This window comes from Salmo salar, chromosome ssa27, assembly GCF_905237065.1.
Source record: "Salmo salar chromosome ssa27, Ssal_v3.1, whole genome shotgun sequence".
NCBI lineage: Eukaryota > Metazoa > Chordata > Actinopteri > Salmoniformes > Salmonidae > Salmo > Salmo salar.
In genome coordinates this window covers 42,491,498-42,511,003 of record NC_059468.1, presented here as the reverse complement: position 1 = coordinate 42,511,003, position 19,506 = coordinate 42,491,498, and the positions used below count along the sequence as shown (strand labels likewise).

Here is a 19,506-nt window from a genome sequence, read left to right as displayed (position 1 = left end):
GACAGTGCTTTTTTTGCGAATGCGCTTGTTAAATCACCTGTTTGGCGAAGTAGGCTGTGATTCAATGATAAATTAACAGGCGCCGCATCGATTATATGCAACACAGGACAAACTCCATAAACTAGTAATATCATCAACCATGTGTAGTTAACTAGTGGTTATGTTAAGATTGATTGTTTTTTATAAGATAAGTTTAATGCTAGCTAGCAACTTACCTTGGCTCCTTGCTGCACTCGCATAACAGGTAGTCAGCCTGCCACGCAGTCTCCTCGTGGAGCGGAATTTAATCGGCCATAATAGGTGTCCAAAAATGACGATTACTGATTGTTATGAAAACTTGAAAATCGGCCCTAATTAAAATCGGCCATTCCGATTAAAATCGGCCCTCTAGTATGCATGGGTGTCCAAGCTGTGTGCTAGTATTTTAAAAACAGACAGCTCGGTACATTCAGCTTGTCAACAACTCTTACAAAACATGTAAGGATGAAGTCAATCTCTCCTCCACTTTGAGCCATGAGAGATTGACATGCATATTATTAATGTTAGCTCTTCGTGTACTTTTGAAAGTGCCAGCCATGCTGCCCTGTTCTGAGACAACTGCAATTTTCCCAAGTCCCTCTTTGTTGCACCTAACCACACGACTGAACAGTAGTCTACGTGCGACAAAACTAGGCCTGTACACTTCTCCCCATCTTAGCTATTGTTGTATCAATATGTTTTGACTATGACAGTTCACAATCCAGGGCTCCTCCAAGCAGTTTAGTCACCTCAACTTGCTCAATTTCAACATTATTCATTACAAGATGTAGTTTAGGTTTAGGGTTTAGTGAATGATTTGTCCCAAATACAATGCTTTTAGTTTTGGAAATATTTAGGACTAACTTATTCCTTGCTACCCATTCCGAAACTAACTGCAGCTCTTTGTTAAGTGTTGCAGTCATTTCAGTCGCTGTGGTAGCTAAAGCTAATGTATACTGTTGAGTCATGCTCAGTTGGTAGAGCATGGTGTTTGCAACGCCAGCATGGTGTGTGCAACGCCAGGGTTGTGGGTTCGATTCCCACGGGGGGCCAGTACAAAAAAAAAAAAATGCATGAGTAAGTCGCTCTGGATAAGAGCATCTGCTAAAATGACTAAAATGTAAAAAAAAAAAAAAAAAGTAAAATACATAGACACTCTAGCTTTACTCAAAGCCTGTCGTTAGTAAATTTTGAAAAAAGCAAGGGGCCTAAACAGCTACCTGGGGAGTTCCTGTTTCTACCTGGATTATGTTTGAGAGTCTTCCATTAAAGAACACCCTCTGTTAGACAGGTAACTCTCTATCCACATATGTTTTTCCAGCAGCAGACTATGATCGATAATGTCAAAAGCTGCACTGAAGTTTAACAAGACAGCCCACCACAATAATTGAATCATCAATTTCTCTGTCAATCATCAGTCATTTGTGTAAGTGCTGTGCTTGTTGAATGTCCTTCCCTATATGCTTAAACTACTACGGACTATAAAAAGGGAAGCCCAGATGCGAGCTGCCCAGTGACGCAAGCCTACCAGACAAGCTAGATGCCTTTTATGCTCACGTCGAGGAAAGCAACACTGAAGCATGCATGAGAGCACCAGCTGTTCTGGCCAACTGTGTGATAACACTCTCGGTAGCCAATGTGAGCAAGACATTGTTGGGGCTCGTGGGCAGTATTGAGACATTTTGAAGAAAATATGTGCCCATTTTTAACTGCCTCCTACACCAACTCAGAAGCTAGGATATGCATATTATTAACACATTCGGATAGAAAACACTCTGAATTTTCTAAAACAGTTTGAATGGTGTCTGTAAGTATAACAAAACTCATATTGCAGGCAAAAACCTGTGAAAAATAGATCAAAAAAAATTTGAATTTTGTGACTGTACTATTTAGTGTCATTGTTTTATAGATACCATAGTGAGAAAGGATTCATTTCGCAACACCTACGGCTTCCACTAGATGTCAACGATCTTTATAAAGTTGTTTGAAGCATCTATGATAAACAGAGAGCAAATTAGAATCCAAGGAAGTTGACATGTCATCACTTCATTTTTTTGCGCCTGCGCATAAATCTGAGAAACGTGAGTTTGTCATCATTTTTTATCTAGACATAGGATAGGTTGTGTGAAAATATTACTGATGTTTAACGTTAAAAATGGACCAAAAGATTAATGCTAAACAACATTTGACATGTTTGAACGAACATAAATAGATTATTTACTGGTTTTTTTTAGCTTTTCGGCGTGATTTTACCAGCCCCCCAACCACGTTTTGTGGGAGCATAATGAACGCTAAGTACTTGGTGTTATTTGGACATAAATTATGAACTTTGTCAAAAGAAACCACATTTGTTCCGGACCTGGAATGCCTTCCGGACCTGGGATCCTGCCTTCTGATGGAGATAATCAAAGGTAAGGGGGTATTTACAATGTTATTATCGATTTTAGATGATGCTAACTGTATAGCATAGCCTGTTGTTCTTAGCATAGCACCCCGTTTATTGCAAAATGTGATTTCCCAGTAAAGTTATTTTGAGATCTGGCCATTCGGTAGCAATTACGAGATGATAATATATTATTCTTTGAATGACAATATTATAATTTACCAATGTTTTCGAATAGTAATTTTGTTATGTTCACCGGAAGCATTTCAGAGAAGAAAAAAATCTGAATTTCACGCTACTGTAAAATGCTGTTTTTGGATATAAATATGAACTTGATGGAACAAAAAATGCATGTATTGTATAACATAATGTCCTAGGAGTGTCATCTGATGGAGATTGACAAAAGTTAGTGCATAATTCAAGCTGGTTTCTGCTTTTGGTGACGCCTGACCTTGAATTGAAAATGGATGTTTGTACTTTTGTGGCTATGTACTGTCCTAACATAATCTAACTTTATGCTTTTGCCGTAAAGCCTCTTTGAAAATCGAACAATGTGGTTAGATTAAGGAGATGTTTATCATTTAAATTGTGTAAAATAGTTGATTGTTTGAGAAATTGAAATTATTAGATTTTTGATGTTTTGAATTTCCAGCCTTGTTAGCAATCCCGGCTCGGGGTTCATTGCTAACCTGTAGCCCCAACAGGTTAAAACAGGTCGACATTCACAAAGCCGCGGGGCCAGATGGATTACCAGGACGTGTACTCAAAGCATGCACGGACCAACTGGCAAGTATCTTCACTGACATTTTCAACCTCTCCCTGATTGAGTCTGTAATACCTACATGTTTCAAGCAGACCACCATAGTCCCTGTGCCCAAGGAAGTGAAGGGAACCTGACTAAATTATTACCGCCCCGTAGCACTAGTGTTGGTAGCCATGAAGTGCTTTGAAAGGCTGGTCATGGCTCACAACAGCATCCTCCCGGATACCCTAGACCCACTCCAATTCTCATACCGCCCCAACAGAAAATGTGTCCTCGTGAAAATCCGTTTATTAAATATTCCACAGCTGTAATGTCATCAAACTTGATTTATATTGCACATTTCTTACAACAAATGCGTTTCAAGGTTCAAAGTCATGCATTGAAAGGCATGTAGGACTTAACCTCTTTCCTGTTGGCAGGTCTCTATAGGTGACCACTTCCTGTTGGCAGGTCTCTATTGGTGACCAGGGGATTCTCTCTACCACATGAGACACTTAACATCCTTCCTATTGGCAGGTCTCTATAGGTGACCACTTCCTGTTGGCAGGTCTCTATAGGTGACCAGAGGATTCTCTCTACCCCATGCGAATGCCTCTGTGGAGCTCATAAGTGTAGCCATGCACAACCTGGTCTCAGAGCATTTCATAATATTCTGTACGTAAATCCGAGACACTCCATTTACTATGATATGTTACGTTTCGTATGGTATGTATTAATTTGAAATGTTCATCACCCATTTCGTATGATATGTTATGAATTTTTTAAATGGAGTTAGGTTAAAGGGTTAAGGGAAGGGTTGGCTAACATTCTAAATAGATGCAAAGTAGCTAAAAGTAGTAAGTAGTAGAAAAGTTGCTAATAAACTAAAATGATGAAGTTGTCTGTGATTTGAACTCTTTGTGTTGCTAGAGGTTTGCTTTATACGCCCACCCATCCACCCTACTAGTTTTGTTGCCTTCAGTAACCATCTGTCTTATGTAACCATATCAAACGGAATATATCCTACTAATTTGAGTGTTCCGGATTTACATGTACAGTGGCTTACGAAAGTATTCACCCCCCCTTGGCATTTTTCTTATTTTGTTGCCTTACAACCTGGAATTGAAATTGATTTTTGGGGAGGGGGTTTGTATCATTTGATTTACATAACATGTCTACCATTTTGGGTAGGTAACAATTAAATTGAAGATGTGGCAAATAGGAGTGGCAATATCGTCCGCTATTATCTTACAGTAATTTTCCATCCAGATTGTCAGACCCCGGTGGCTTGTCATTAATAGACAACAATAACTTTTCACCTCTTACATACTGACTTTACAGAATTCAAAAGTACAATTGTCTTTCATAATTTAGTCAGATATACTTGGATGTGTAGTGTCAGCATTTGTTGCTGGCATGTCATCCCTATGTTTGCTTATCTTGTCAATGAAAAAGTCATTAAAGTAGTTGGTAATATCAGTGGGTTTAGTGATGAATGAGCATCTGATTCAATGAATGAAGGAGCCGAGTTGGCTTTTTCCCCAAAATGTCATTTAAGGTGCTCCAAAGCTTTTTACTATCAATCTTTATGTCATTTATCTTTGTTTCATAGTGATGCGTTTTAAGGTTATGGTTGAGAAAGTTAACTTGTTCCAAACGAAGTCAGTTGCTCTGCGATCTATTAACAGCAAGGGATTAAATAGGCTCAATATTTCTTACGGATGCCTTTGGTAAGATACAATCATACGCACAAAACAAACGAAAGCATTCACTGTGAAAGTTGACAGGCTACATGTGGGCCATTGCTACATGTGGGCCATTCATATATAACATTCTTATGTGCAGCACTTAGTTCAATTTATCAAATCAGTTCTAGTTTTCTAGCTCAAACCGCGAGTAACACCTGTGAAACTCAGACATTTCTCTCAAAACACAGAGATGTCGATACGAGTATTACCAGAGGACATTGGAGTTCGCCAAAAAAAGTAGGTTATTCTGGCTGGAATTTTTACTCTACTGCAGCAGGTAGCCTAGTGGTTAGAGTGTTGGACCAGTAACCAGCAGGTAGCCTAGTGGTTAGAGCGTTGGGCCAGTAACCAGCAGGTAGCCTAGTGGTTGGAGTGTTGGGCCAGTAACCAGCAGGTAGCCTAGTGGTTAGAGCGTTGGGCCAGTAACCAGCAGGTAGCCTAGTGGTTAGAGCGTTGGGCCAGTAACCAGCAGGTAGCCTAGTGGTTGGAGCGTTGGGCCAGTAACCAGCAGGTAGCCTAGTGGTTGGAGCGTTGGGCCAGTAACCTGCAGGTAGCCTAGTGGTTAGAGTGTTGGGCCCGTAACCAGCAGGTAGCCTAGTGGTTAGAGCGTTGGGCCAGTAACCAGCAGGTAGCCTAGTGGTTAGAGCGTTGGGCCAGTAACCAGCAGGTAGCCTAGTGGTTAGAGCGTTGGGCCAGTAACCAGCAGGTAGCCTAGTGGTTAGAGCGTTGGGCCAGTAACCAGCAGGTAGCCTAGTGGTTAGAGCGTTGGGCCAGTAACCAGCAGGTAGCCTAGTGGTTAGAGCGTTGGGCCAGTAACCAGCAGGTAGCCTAGTGGTTAGAGCGTTGGGCAGGTAGCCTAGTGGTTAGAGCGTTGGGCCAGTAACCAGCAGGTAGCCTAGTGGTTGGAGCGTTGGGCCAGTAACCAGCAGGTAGCCTAGTGGTTAGAGCGTTGGGCCAGTAACCAGCAGGTAGCCTAGTGGTTAGAGCGTTGGGCCAGTAACCGAAAGGTTGCTGGATCGAATCCCCGAGCAGACAAGGTACAAATCTGTTGTTCTGCCCCCTGAACAAGGCAGTTAACCCACTGTTCCCCGGTAGGCCGTCATTGTAAATAAGAATTTGTTCTTAACTGACTTGCCTAGTTAAATAAAGGTTATATTTTTTTTAAATGTACACGTTTTTTATAAATACCGCCATGTAAAAATTACTGAAATGGCAGATTCGAACGGGACTAAAATTACAGATGTGGTATTTTGTGCTCGTGCACATAATTACAGCCAGGGCCGGTCTGTGCTGATCTGCTGCCATAGGCAAGACCAAAAAATGTTGCACCCTCAAAACTAGAATAGTCCCAGAGAGCAAAACGACATCGAAAAGACCTCTAAAATAAGTATTTTCCAGACGTTACAGCTCGGTACAATTTAGTTCTGAATGAAAGGTGAAAAGGTATTTTCCCTATGTTTAAAATATGTTTTCGAGGACGTTGAAAAGGCATATTTTCCAGGCATTGAAATCAGGTTAATTTTCGGTTCCGAATGAAAGTTGAAAAGAAGTCATTTATATTGTCTATGTTTGGGCCAAATCAAGGCTGGTCCAGACCGGACAAAATCTGAACCAAACATAAACGTCTATGATTGGTTCAGATCTGGTCCGGACCAAAAATCCATGTCCGTGGACGTTGAAGTCCAGGCCGGTCTGGACCGCACCAAATCTGAACCAAACATAGACGTCTAAAAATGAAGAAAAACCCCAAACGTTTGACTGGTACTAACAGTCTATTGACCAAACAATTCACCAGTCGACTAAATGGGGTCAGCCCCACCACACACATACGTCAGACTCGGAGCTGTAGAGTTCAGCCAGCGTGGGAGCCTTCAGCAGCCTCTTCCTCTGACCAAGAGCCCCTCCCACCTCGTGAGCTGGTGGACAGGACAGGGCCTGGGTACTGCTGCTGCTGGCGTGCTTTCTGAGGGCATCCGGACTGGACAGGTCTGTGGGAGGAGTCAGAGAGGACATCAGTTACAGGTTGACAATACTCTTCAACATGGAATAACTCTAACTGAACAACACTACTCCAGGGATTCACTGGTCCGCGTCCCAAATGGCACCTTACATAGTGCACTACTGTTGACCAGAGCACAGGCTAAAGTAGTGCGTTATATAGGGAGTAAATGTGCCATTTGAGATGCAAGCATTGAACATTGGGCTGTCTGAACAACTGTTCAGCATGACCACTGAGGGTTTACGTGTGGTGTTCAGTTACAGGACAAAGACAGGAGAATGTCTTCAGACCGCACGTTGAACACGATAACCATTATACACCTGAAGGGGATGAAGTTACATTTACAGTTTTCATAACAGCTACTATGTATTTATCCTCTTCTGTCGACTCAACTGCACATTCAATATGTCGACTAGCAGGGAATTTTCCAGGCATGAAGTGAAGCATCCACGTCCATGAATGAATAATCACACAGCTTAAAGAAGACAACACACCATTCAGCACACAGTAACACACAGTAACACACCATCCCTACACACAGTAACACACAGTAACACACCATCCCAACACAGCAACACACCATCCCAACACAGCAACACACCATCCCAACACACAGCAACACACCATCCCAACACACAGCAACACACCATCCCAACACAGCAACACACCATCCCAACACAGCAACACACCATCCCAACACAGCAACACACCATCCCAACACAGCAACACACCATCCCAACACACAGCAACACACCATCCCAACACACAGCAACACACCATCCCAACACAGCAACACACCATCCCAACACAGCAACACACCATCCCAACACAGCAACACACCATCCCAACACAGCAACACACCATCCCAACACAGCAACACACCATCCCAACACACAGTAACACACCATCCCAACACACAGTAACACACCATCCCAACACACAGTAACACACCATCCCAACACACAGTAACACACCATCCCAACACACAGTAACACACCATCCCAACACAGCAACACACCATCCCAACACAGCAACACACCATCCCAACACACAGTAACACACCATCCCAACACACAGTAACACACCATCCCAACACACAGTAACACACCATCCCAACACACAGTAACACACCATCCCAACACACAGTAACACACCATCCCAACACACAGTAACACACCATCCCAACACACAGTAACACACCATCCCTACACACAGTAACACACCATAACACACCATCCCAACACACAGTAACACACCATCCCAACACACAGTAACACACCATCCCAACACACAGTAACACACCATCCCAACACACAGTAACACACCATCCCTACACACAGTAACACACCATCCCAACACAGTAACACACCATCCCAACACAGTAACACACAGTAACACACAGTAACACACCATCCCTACACACAGTAACACACCATCCCTACACACAGTAACACACAGTAACACACCATCCCTACACACAGTAACACACAGTAACACACCATCCCTACACACAGTAACACACAGTAACACACCATCCCTACACACAGTAACACACAGTAACACACCATCCCAACACACAGTAACACACCATCCCTACACACAGTAACACACAGTAACACACCATCCCTACACACAGTAACACACAGTAACACACCATCCCTACACACAGTAACACACAGTAACACACCATCCCTACACACAGTAACACACCCATTCTCATCAGAACTGCTCATCACGTTGTGTTTAGCGATAAACTAGTTTACATGAATTACTGTGAAAAGAAAAACTGAATAATAAATTGATAATAGCGTTAGTGAAGACACAATAGGTGCCCACAAAGATTGTTAAATCAACTGTTGATTTTTAGTAATAGTCTGAAATACACAAAAGTATGTAGACACCCTTTCAAATTAGTGGATTCGGCTATTTCAGCCACACCCGTTGCTGACAGGTGTATAAAATTGAGCACACAGCCATGCAATCTCCATAAACAAACATTGGCAGTAGAATGGCCTTACTGAAGAGCACAGTGACTTTCAACGTGGCACCGTCATAGGATGCAAACTTCACAACAAGTCAGTTCGTCAAATTAGTTCCAGTGAAGGGAAATCTTAATGCTACAGCATATAACAACATTCTAGATGATTCTGTGCTTCCAACTTTGTGGCAACAGTTTGGGGAAGGCCCTTTCCTGTTTCAGCATGACAATGCCCCTGTGCACAAAGCGAGGTCCATACAGAAATGGTTTGTCGAGATCGGTGTGGAAGAACTTGACTGGCCTGCACAGAGCACTGACCTTAACCTCATTTAACACCTTTTGGATGAATTGGAACGCCGACTGAAAGCCAGGCCTAATCGCCCAACATCAATGCCAACCACACTAATGCTCTTGTGGCTGAATGGAAGCAAGTCCTCGCAACAATGTTCCAACATCTAGTGGAAAGCCTTCCCAGAAGAGTGGAGGCTGTTATAGCAGCAATGTTCCAACATCTAGTGGAAAGCCTTCCCAGAAGAGTGGAGGCTGTTATAGCAGCAAAGGTGGGGACCAACTCTATATTAATGCCCATGATTTTGGAATGAGATGTTCGACAAGCAGGTGTCCACATACTTTTGGTCATGTAGTGTTTATTGACACTCATTCAAGTCCAACACTGTGTACATCCTCACACCCCACAGGTGTAGGCGATAAGTGGTAGAACAGTAACAATGCTTTACCTGAGCAGCGGTTCAGATCTTGAGGGGTGCTGATGCTTTTGACTGCTCCTATAGGAGGGAACATCATCATTCAATATGGTCCTGGCATTATCAACAACACTGTATTCCTCCCTAATCATCAGTCTGTTGTCATGACGTTGCCCTGTTGGTGAGGTTTATGACCCCCCCCATAAATACCTTTCCCCCTTTTCTCTCTCTGTACTCTACAAAATGGACTCTTGGAAAGCCCTTTGTTAACATAAGAGTGTTGAAACATTAAAAGACTGGGAACCGAATAATATTTCGGTAATCCAACCAATTGAAAGTATCCGTTGGTACTTAAAGAATATGATGTCAGATCAGTTGTCGTCTGAGACATGATTACTGATGACAGGACGAAAAAAATAATCTTGGAAGGTTTACACATTATAGTTATCAGATTCACATGGAATTGTTGTGCAATTTAAAATGTTTAAATATGAAACAATTTGTGAAAAGATGAAATGTAATTTTAGTTTTTAAAATGAGAGAATTGCTTTCAGAAGTAAAATATGCTCAAAATCAGTGGCCACGTGATTGGTTGGAAATGATGACCCAACCCCTTTTCTATAAGAGCCCCCGTGACCCTGACCCTAACCCGTGACCCTAACCCGTGACCCTAACCCGTGACCCTGACCCTAACCCGTGACCCTAACCCGTGACCCGTAACCGTAACTAAGCCAACCTCAGCGTGAGCTCTGGTTGTGAATGGTTGAACGACTACAACCTGACCTAATTAACATTGTGTTCCCGATGATGTTGAGGACTGACGTCCATACGTTTAGAAGGGCAAATTTCAACATGGAGATGACGATCGACACGCTGGAAGGATGAATTTTGACTACACCAGCCAGAATATAGCATGAGCTTATAGTATGGCAACTTGGTATGAACTTTGAACTCTCATTCACTAAAGAAGTGATACATCCTAGACGTCGAGTTATCAGCAGCCGCTGTAAACGTGAGTGGCCTAGGAAAGGATGAACAATCTCTTCAGAAAGACAGGGTACGGACGATGTATCCGTTCTACCACAAGACGACAGACTACAACGTATCTGCCCAGAAATATTCTTCAAAGGACAAGGGAGATCTCTGCTGGGCAACCCAGCCTTCCATCTTCCACCAATCTATCTAAGAGCAGCTCAAAGTAAATATATTTCTTGCATTTTCCTTTTCCGAATGGGCGGTTATTTAGAATGCATTAGATTGTGTATTTACGATAGCACAGCTTCATAAGGTCCGATAGAGACCCAATCATTTTGTTCCTCAGTCTTGCCGCGCTTTCATTCAAACCCAACCCCCTTTCTTTGTGTAACCAGCCGTCATATCGATTCCATCCACAAGGGACGTTTTCTTTTATGACATAATTAGTAATCAATCCATCCTGTGTATATATAAAATTCTGTGTGATTTATTTATGTATTTAGTAAATAAATAAACCACATTTTGTATTGCTGATTAAATCTATTAGCCAGGGTTCGTGAAGATAACCAAGAATTGTACGACGTTCAGATAAGACTAAGGTGACGATTAATAATTGACTGCTATTGATATAAAAGATTACCAGATCTTTAAGAGTTTATTCGGAAGACAACAGCTCCATAAACATTCTTCCGTGGTGCCCCGACTTCCTAGTTAATTACATTTACATGATTAGTTTAATCAGGTAATATTAATTACAGAGAATAGATTTTTATAAAATAACATGTCATATCATTTAATCTGTAGTAAAAGACAGTCAGGTCTTTAGACTGCTCCTATAGGAGGGAACATCTTCATCATCATCATCATCACTGTATTCCTCTCTAATCATCAGTCTGTTACAGTCAGGTCTTTAGACTGCTCCTATAGGAGGGAACATCTTCAATATGGTCCAGTCATCATCAACACTGTATTCCTCCCTAATCATCAGTCTGTGTTAGTCAGGTCAGCCAGTGAGCTCAATCAGCACCCGGAATGCAGCGAGAAGGGGGGGGGGGGCACAGCGAGAAGGAGGGGTGGGGCACAGCGAGAAGGGGGGGCACAGCAAAAAAATAATGATTCCACTTGACACAACTATCACCCTGATTCAGTAAAAGTGATTGGAGGGATTCAGACAGACACCATAGCAGAGGGAGAGGTGGTGAATGATGGCGCCAGAGGGGAGGGCTGCCATGTTAGAGGCTCTTAACCAACCGTGCTATTTTGATAGTTTTTTCACGTTGTTCGTAACTTTTTTTGTACATAATGTTGTTGCTACCGTCTCTTATGACGGTAGCAGCAGCCAGGCACGACTCCAACACCATCATTAAGTTTGTTGACGACAATAGTGGTAGGCCTGATAACCGACAACGATGAGACAGCCTATAGGAAAGTCAGAGATCTGACTGTGTAGTACCATGACAACAACCTCTCCCTCAACGTGATCAAGACAAAAGGAAATTATTGTGGACTACAGGAAGAGGAGGACAGAGCACGCCCCCGTTCTCGTCGACGGGGCTGCAGTGGAGCGGGTTGAGAGCTTCAAATTCTTTGGTGTCCGCATCACCAACAAACTATCATGGTCCAAACACACCAAGACAGTCGTGAAGAGTGCATGAAAAAACCTTCCCCTCTCAGGAGACTGAAAAGATTTGGCATGGGTCCTCAGATCCTGGTGTGGTGGGGAGTGGTCTAGGACTGTCTAAGAGTGGTCTGGGACTGTCTGGGTGTGGTCAGACTGTCTGGGTGTGGTCTGGGCGGGCAGGCCGTGTGGTCTGAGACTGTCTGGGTGTGGTCTGAGACTGTCTGGGTGTGGTCTGAGACTGTCTGGGTGTGGTCTGAGACTGTCTGGGTGTGGTCTGGGCGGGCAGGCCGTGTGGTCTGAGACTGTCTGGGTGTGGTCTGAGACTGTCTGGGTGTGGTCTGAGACTGTCTGGGTGTGGTCTGAGACTGTCTGGGTGTGGTCTGAGACTGTCTGGGTGTGGTCTGAGACTGTCTGGGTGTGGTCTGGGCGGGCAGGCCGTGTGGTCTGAGACTGTCTGGGTGTGGTCTGAGACTGTCTGGGTGTGGTCTGAGACTGTCTGGGTGTGGTCTGAGACTGTCTGGGTGTGGTCTGAGACTGTCTGGGTGTGGTCTGAGACTGTCTGGGTGTGGTCTGGGCGGGCAGGCCGTGTGGTCTGGGCGGGCAGGCAAAAACTCCATCCCACCAAAACAAGCAGAAATTTCAGGCGTGTTTTTGAAACCGCTCTTACACTGAAAAGGCATAATAATTTCCTAAATTTGTCAGTGTTATTCCAACCTCAGTGTGGAAATATATATAAAACGTGAAAAAAAAATCACATTTTCGACTACACTGGATCTTTAATCTTTAAGACGGAAAACCTATTTGTAAACAATCTCGACATCCATGTCATTAAAGGCAAGGTATGTCTGCAGTAAAACCACAGTTCCCTGAGGTACTTCACTAATTACACAACAACTCAGTAGAATCCAGAAACCAAACATCCAGAATTACCCCTAACAATGGCTGCCCTGTGAGCTGTACAGTATGCTGTCACACATTGATCCTCTTAGGGATATAAATGTATCCGAGTATGAGGGGATAAGAACGCCAAGCTTATTTTCACAACATACGCCGACAGCTGCCTGAACTCTTAACGACTCAATTCACAACAATCGAGGAAGACGAATTTGAAAGAATATCAGGAAAGATAAGTGCCTGCTGCTAAGATGAAAATAAACCATATGAATAAATAAATAACTTTACGTCAATTCCTATCAAAACTACCAGCAACCCTAAAAACAAAATGTTTTAGATTTTTCAGTCATTTAGCAGACACTCTTATCCAGAAACTTTCGTGCATTTCATCTTCATGTATTTTAACACCGCAATTACAAGTATGTGTTTGAATAGTTATGTAAATGTTAGATTTACACATTTTTATTTTTAATACATTTGCTAAAATATCCCAAAAACCTGTTTTTGCTTTGTCATTATGGGGTATTGCGATGTCATTATGGGGTATTGCGATGTCATTATGGGGTATTGCGATGTCATTATGGGGTATTGCGATGTCATTATGGGGTATTGTGTGTAGATTGATGAGATCTTTAATTTTATTTTAAAATCAACTTTAGAATAAGGCTGTAAAGGAACAAAAATGGATAAAAAGTTAAAGGGGTCTGAATACTTTCCCACTGCACTGTATCTGTGCATGAACATGTGACTGTGAAATGGAGATACTGTATGTAAGTGTTACCCTTTGAGTAAGAGCATTCTCTGTGTGTGTGTGTGTGTGTGTGTGTGTGTGTGTGTGTGTGTGTGTGTGTGTGTGTCCTGCTCACCCAGGTGACTGCGCCGGGTCATGTCAGGTGATACAGGCCGTAGCTTCCTTTCCTGTTTGATGCCCTCTAGGAGGCGCTCATGGAGGCTTCGCGGCCGCGCAGGGTGGGGCTTCAACTTCCTGGCAGCAACCTGCCGAGACACACATGCAGAGATAATGAATTATGTGCAGGAGAGACAGCTCATCAACCATCACCAATGAAACACGTACTGAGGCAGCTCACGTTCAATCCAATACAACTGGGTTCATCCACTTAGGGGCAAGGTGTCACAGTAAGGGCACTAATTACGGTTTAGTGTGTATCACTCAACGCTAGCAATAGGGAGCTGACAAGACACCATCTCAATTCATCCTCCTCATTATCACCATCATGTCTGTCATAGCACAGCAGTACTCACAGGGTTGAGAGGTGGTCAGAGACCAGGTCAGTACTCACAGGGTTGAGAGGTGGTCCGAGACCAGGTCAGTACTCACAGGGCTGAGAGGTGGTCAGTACTCACAGGGTTGAGAGGTGGTCAGAGACCAGGTCAGTACTCACAGGGTTGAGAGGTGGTCAGTACTCACAGGGTTGAGAGGTGGTCAGAGACCAGGTCAGTACTCACAGGGTTGAGAGGTGGTCAGAGACCAGGTCAGTACTCACAGGGTTGAGAGGTGGTCATAGCACAGCAGTACTCACAGGGTTGAGAGGTGGTCTGGAGCGGATGAAGTCCAGGATGACGTCGTGAGCACTCTTCTTTAACCTGGGAGGGATGTCTCCATTCAGCTGGAGTAACAACACATAGGAACAGGAAAGGTAGTGAGTACACACACCCACACAACACACAACACACACACACACACACACACACGTTCAAAAGGTTGGGGTCCCTTTGAAATGTCCTTGTTTTGGAAAGAAAAGCACGTTTTTTTGTCCATTAAAATAACATCAAATTGATCAGAAATACAGTGTAGACATTGTTAATGTGGTAAATGACTATTGTAGCTGGAAACGGCTGAATTTTAATGGAATATCTACATAGGTGTACAGAGGTCCATTATCAGCAACCATCACTCCTGTGTTCCAATGGCAAGTTGTGTTAGCTAATCCATGTTTATCATTTCAAAGGGCTAATTGATCATTAGAAAACCCTTTTTCAATTATGTTAGCACAGCTGAAAACTGTTGTTCTGATTAAAGAAGCAATAAAACTGGCCTTCTTTAGACTAGTTGAGAATCTGGCGCATCAACATTTATGGGTTCGATTACAGGCTCAAAAAAGAAGCAAAGACTTTCTTCTGAAACTCATCAGTCTATTCTTGTTCCGAGAAATGAAGGCTTTTCCATGCGAGAAATTGCCAAGAAACTGAAGATCTCGTACAACGCTGTGTACTACTCCCTTCACAGAACAGCGCAAACCGTCTCTAACCAGAATAGAAAGAGGAGTGGGAGGCCCCGGTGCACAACTGAGCAAGAGGACAAGTACAGTAGAGTGTCTAGTTTGAGAAACAGACGCCTCAAAAGTCCTCAACTGGCAGCTTCATTAAATAGTACCCACAAAACACCAGCCTCAACGTCAACAGTGAAGAGGCGACTCTGGGATGCTGGCCATATATATACCTATAAGGCCCTCCCCCTCGGACCACGACTCCATTTTGCTCCTCCCTTTCCTATGGGCAGAAACTCAAACAGGAAGGACCCGTGCTAAGGTCTATTTAACACTGGTCTGACCAATCGGAAACCATGCTTCAAGATTGTTTTGATCACACGGACTGGGATATGTTCCGGGTAGCCTCCGAGAATAACATTGACAAATACATGGATACGGTAAATGAGTTAATCAGGAAGTGTATAGGAGATGTTGTACCCACTGTGACTATTAAAACCTACCCTAATCAGAAACCGTGGATAGATGGCGGCATTCGCACAAAACTGAAAGCACAAACCACCACATTTAACCATGGCAAGATGACTGGGAATATGGCCGAATGCAAACAGTGTAGTTATTCCATCCATAAGGCAATCAAACAAGCAAAATATCAGTAGAGACAAAGTGGTGTTGCAATTTCACCGGCTCAGACACGCGACATATGTGGCAGGGTCTACAGAAAAATCACAGACTACAAAAGGAAAACCAGAAACGTCGCGAACATCGACGCCTTGTTTCCGGACTAGCTAAACACCTTCACCCGCTTTGAATTAAACACAGTGCCTCCGACGCGGTCCGCTACCAAGGGCTCTTCTTCCTCGTGGCCGATATGAGTAAGACATTTAAGCGTGTTAACCCTCGCAAGGCTGCCGGCACAGAGCATGTGCAGACCAGCTGGCTGGTGTGTTTACGGGCATATTCAATCTCTCCCTATCCCAGTCTGCTGTCCCCACTTGCTTCAAGATGGCCACCATTGTTCCTGTACCCAACAAAGCAAAGGTAACTGAGCTAAATGACTATCGCCCCGTAGCACTCACTTCTGTCATCATGAAGTGCTTTGAGAGACTAGTCAAGGATCATATCACCTCCACCCTACCTGATACCCTAGACCCACTTCAATTTGCTTACCGCCCCAATAGGTCCACAGACGATGCAATCGCCACTGCACACTGCCCTGTCCAATCTGGACAAGAGGAATACCTATGTAAGAATGCTATTAATTGACTATAGCTCAACATTCAACACCATAGTACCCTCCAAACTCATCATTAAGCTCGAAGCCCTGGGTCTGAACCCCACACTGTGCAACTGGGTCCTGGACTTCCTGACAGGCCGCCCCCAGGTGGTAAGGGAGGAAACAACACCTCCACTTCGCTGATCCTCAACACTGGGGCCCCACAAGGGTGCGGTGTTTGCAGATGACAACAGTAGCCTGATGACCAGTAATGACGAGACGGCCTACAGGGAGGTGTTGAGAGCCCTGGGAGTGTGGTGCCAGGAAAATAACCTCTCACTCAACGGTCAACAAAACAAAGGAGCTGATGGTAGACTTCAGGAAACAGCAGAGAGCACGCCCCTATCCACATCGACGGGACCGCAGTGGAGAAGGTAGAAAGCTTGAAGGTCCTCGTGTACACGTCACTAACGATATGAACTGATCCACCCACACAGACAGCGTGGTGAAGAAGGTGTAACAGAGCCTCTTCAACCTCAGGAGGCTTAAGAAATTTGGCTTGGCCTCTAAAACCCTCAACTTTTACAGATGCACAATTGAGAGCATCCTGTCTGGCAATATCACAGCCTGGTACGGCAACTGCACCGCCCACAACCGCAAGGCTCTCCAGAGGGTGGTGCGGTCTGCCCAGCGCATCACGGGGGGGAAAACTACCTGCCCTCCAGGACACCTACAGCACACGATGTCACAGGAAGGCCAAAAAGATCATCAAGGACAACAACCACCTGAGCCACTGCCTGTTCACCCCGCTATCATCCAGAAGGTGAGGTCAGTACAGGTGCATTCAACCTGGGTCCGAGAGTATGAAAAACAGCCATCACTAGCCGGCTTCCACCCGGTTACGCAACCCTGCACCTTAGAGGCTGCTGCCCCATAAACATAGACTTGGAATCACTGGCCACTTTTAATAATGTTTAAATAACGTTTACATACTGCTTTACTCATCTCATATGTATATACTGTATTCTATTCTACTGTATTTTAGTCAATGCCACTCCGACATTGCTCGATCTAATACTTATTTCTTAATTCCATTCTTTTACCTTTCGATATGTGTATTGTTGCGAATCGTTTTTAGATTCTGCTGCACTGTTGGAGCTAGGAACACAAGCATTTCACTACACCCGCAATAACATCTGCTAAATATGTTTATGTGACCAATAAAATTTGATTTTAACAGAGTGAATAGAAGGAAGACTGGACAAAATATGCATGCACTCAAGGCACTGAAGTAAAACTGCAAACAAATTGGCAAAGAAATTCACTTTCTGTCCTGAATACAAAGCGTTATGTTTTGGGAAAATCAATCACATCACTGAGTACCACTCTTCATATTTTCAAGCATGGTGGTGGCTGCATCATGTTATGGGTATGCTTGTCATCGGCAAGGACTCGGGAGTTTTGAATTTTTTTTATGAAAGGGGCTAAGCACAGGCAAAATCCTAGAGGAAAACCTGATTCAGTCTGCTTTCCAACAATCACTGGGAGATGAATTCACCTTTCAGCGGGACAATAACCTAAAACACAAGGCCAACTCTACACTGGAGATGCTTACCAACACAACATTGGATGTTACTGAGTGGCCGAGTTACAGTTTTTACTTAGTTTTGCTTGAAAATCTATGGCACCTTTGGCAGCGATTACAGCAGTGAGTCTTTCTGGGTTAGTCTAAGAGCTTTGCACACCCAGACTGAACAACATTTCCACTTCGGTCGCCAGCTGTACGGTGTTTCCTCCGACACATTGGTGCGGCTGGCTTCTGGGTTAAGCGAGCAGTGTGTCAAGAAGCAGTGCGGCTTGGCAGGGTTGTGTTTCGGAGGACGCACGGCTCTCGACCTTCGCCTCTCCCGAGTCCGTACGGGAGTTGCAAAGATGGGACAAGACGAACTACAATTGAATATCATGAAATTGGGAAGAAAAAGGAGTAAAAGAATAATAAAATTTAAAATAAGAAATCTACACTGCAGTCTGAGGTATCTAAGCTATATCAGGGGTGTATTCATTAGTGCATTAGTGCACACCAAATGTTTTTATTGGACAGATTCATGCAGGTCCCTCCCCGTTTGCTTCCTAGTGAATAACATCAGATGCTATTGGAGTTCAGCATCGCCCATCCTCACTGGGCCCTCCCTCGCCACGACTTAAAACAAGGACGGCCAACCACCGCTTTTCCCCCCTCCATCCCTAACAAAACACAGCTGATTAAACTTATTGCATTCTAAACTGAAGATCATGAATAGTTGATTATTGAAGTCAGGCATGTTAGTGTGACACCGATCAGGCCCCAGAGAACTGGAGTTGCCCATCCCTGACCTAAAACATGAACCCTTCCTTAAGATGAGAGTCTTCCACGTCCCCTCACCATGACGTTCCGTAGTTTGTATCGTTTGAAGCGGATGTCGTCCATCAGCATCTCGTAAGGTGTGAGCTGGAACTCTATAGGTAGAGGGCTGTATTGTCTCTCCTGGACCTTCTTCAGCTTGACCCCGTTACGCAGATCACCCATCACCTGCATCCAGAACTTCGCCTGAGGAACACCAGATAATAGCATCGATAGTAACATGTTTTGGCAATAAAACATTTCACTAAACTGTTGACAACCCAGGAATAAAGGAGAGAGAATTATTCACCTTAGAAAGTGCTGTTCATTTCGTTGAGTTATCAAAATGTGTAATCTCCCAGCAATTTAATGGGTATTTACCAACGTTTCGGCATCACATTACGTTGAGTTAGGCATTGAAACATCCACAACAACCATGTTTAACACTGTTTCAACCTGCTGTTGAACTTCAAAATGTATTACCACTGTGAGGTGAGTTTTAAAAGAAGATAAGTGTTTGATGTCAGAGTGGTTAGAGGGACAGTAGAGCCCTGAGTACCAGGCCATTAGGACCTGACGGAGGGACAATAGAGCTCTGAGTACCAGGCCATTAGGACCTG

General features: G+C 43.9%; 1 protein-coding gene across 4 annotated transcripts in view; it reads right to left on the bottom strand.

The window, feature by feature from the left end:
* Window positions 1–19,506, bottom strand: part of LOC106589129 (protein spire homolog 1) — a 111,473-nt gene that overhangs the window by 28,799 nt on the left and 63,168 nt on the right. For 3 of the 4 annotated variants that reach the window (XM_014178832.2, XM_045709471.1, XM_045709472.1), the window contains exons 6-10: window positions 18,929–19,093; window positions 14,604–14,690; window positions 13,929–14,058; window positions 9,606–9,653; window positions 6,722–6,879 (exon numbers count right to left, since the gene is read on the bottom strand). In XM_014178832.2, coding sequence (XP_014034307.1) covers window positions 6,722–6,879; window positions 9,606–9,653; window positions 13,929–14,058; window positions 14,604–14,690; window positions 18,929–19,093 — 588 coding nt within the window. The remainder of the gene's footprint in view (window positions 1–6,721; window positions 6,880–9,605; window positions 9,654–13,928; window positions 14,059–14,603; window positions 14,691–18,928; window positions 19,094–19,506) is intronic. The other variant, XM_045709470.1, reaches the window with a different exon arrangement.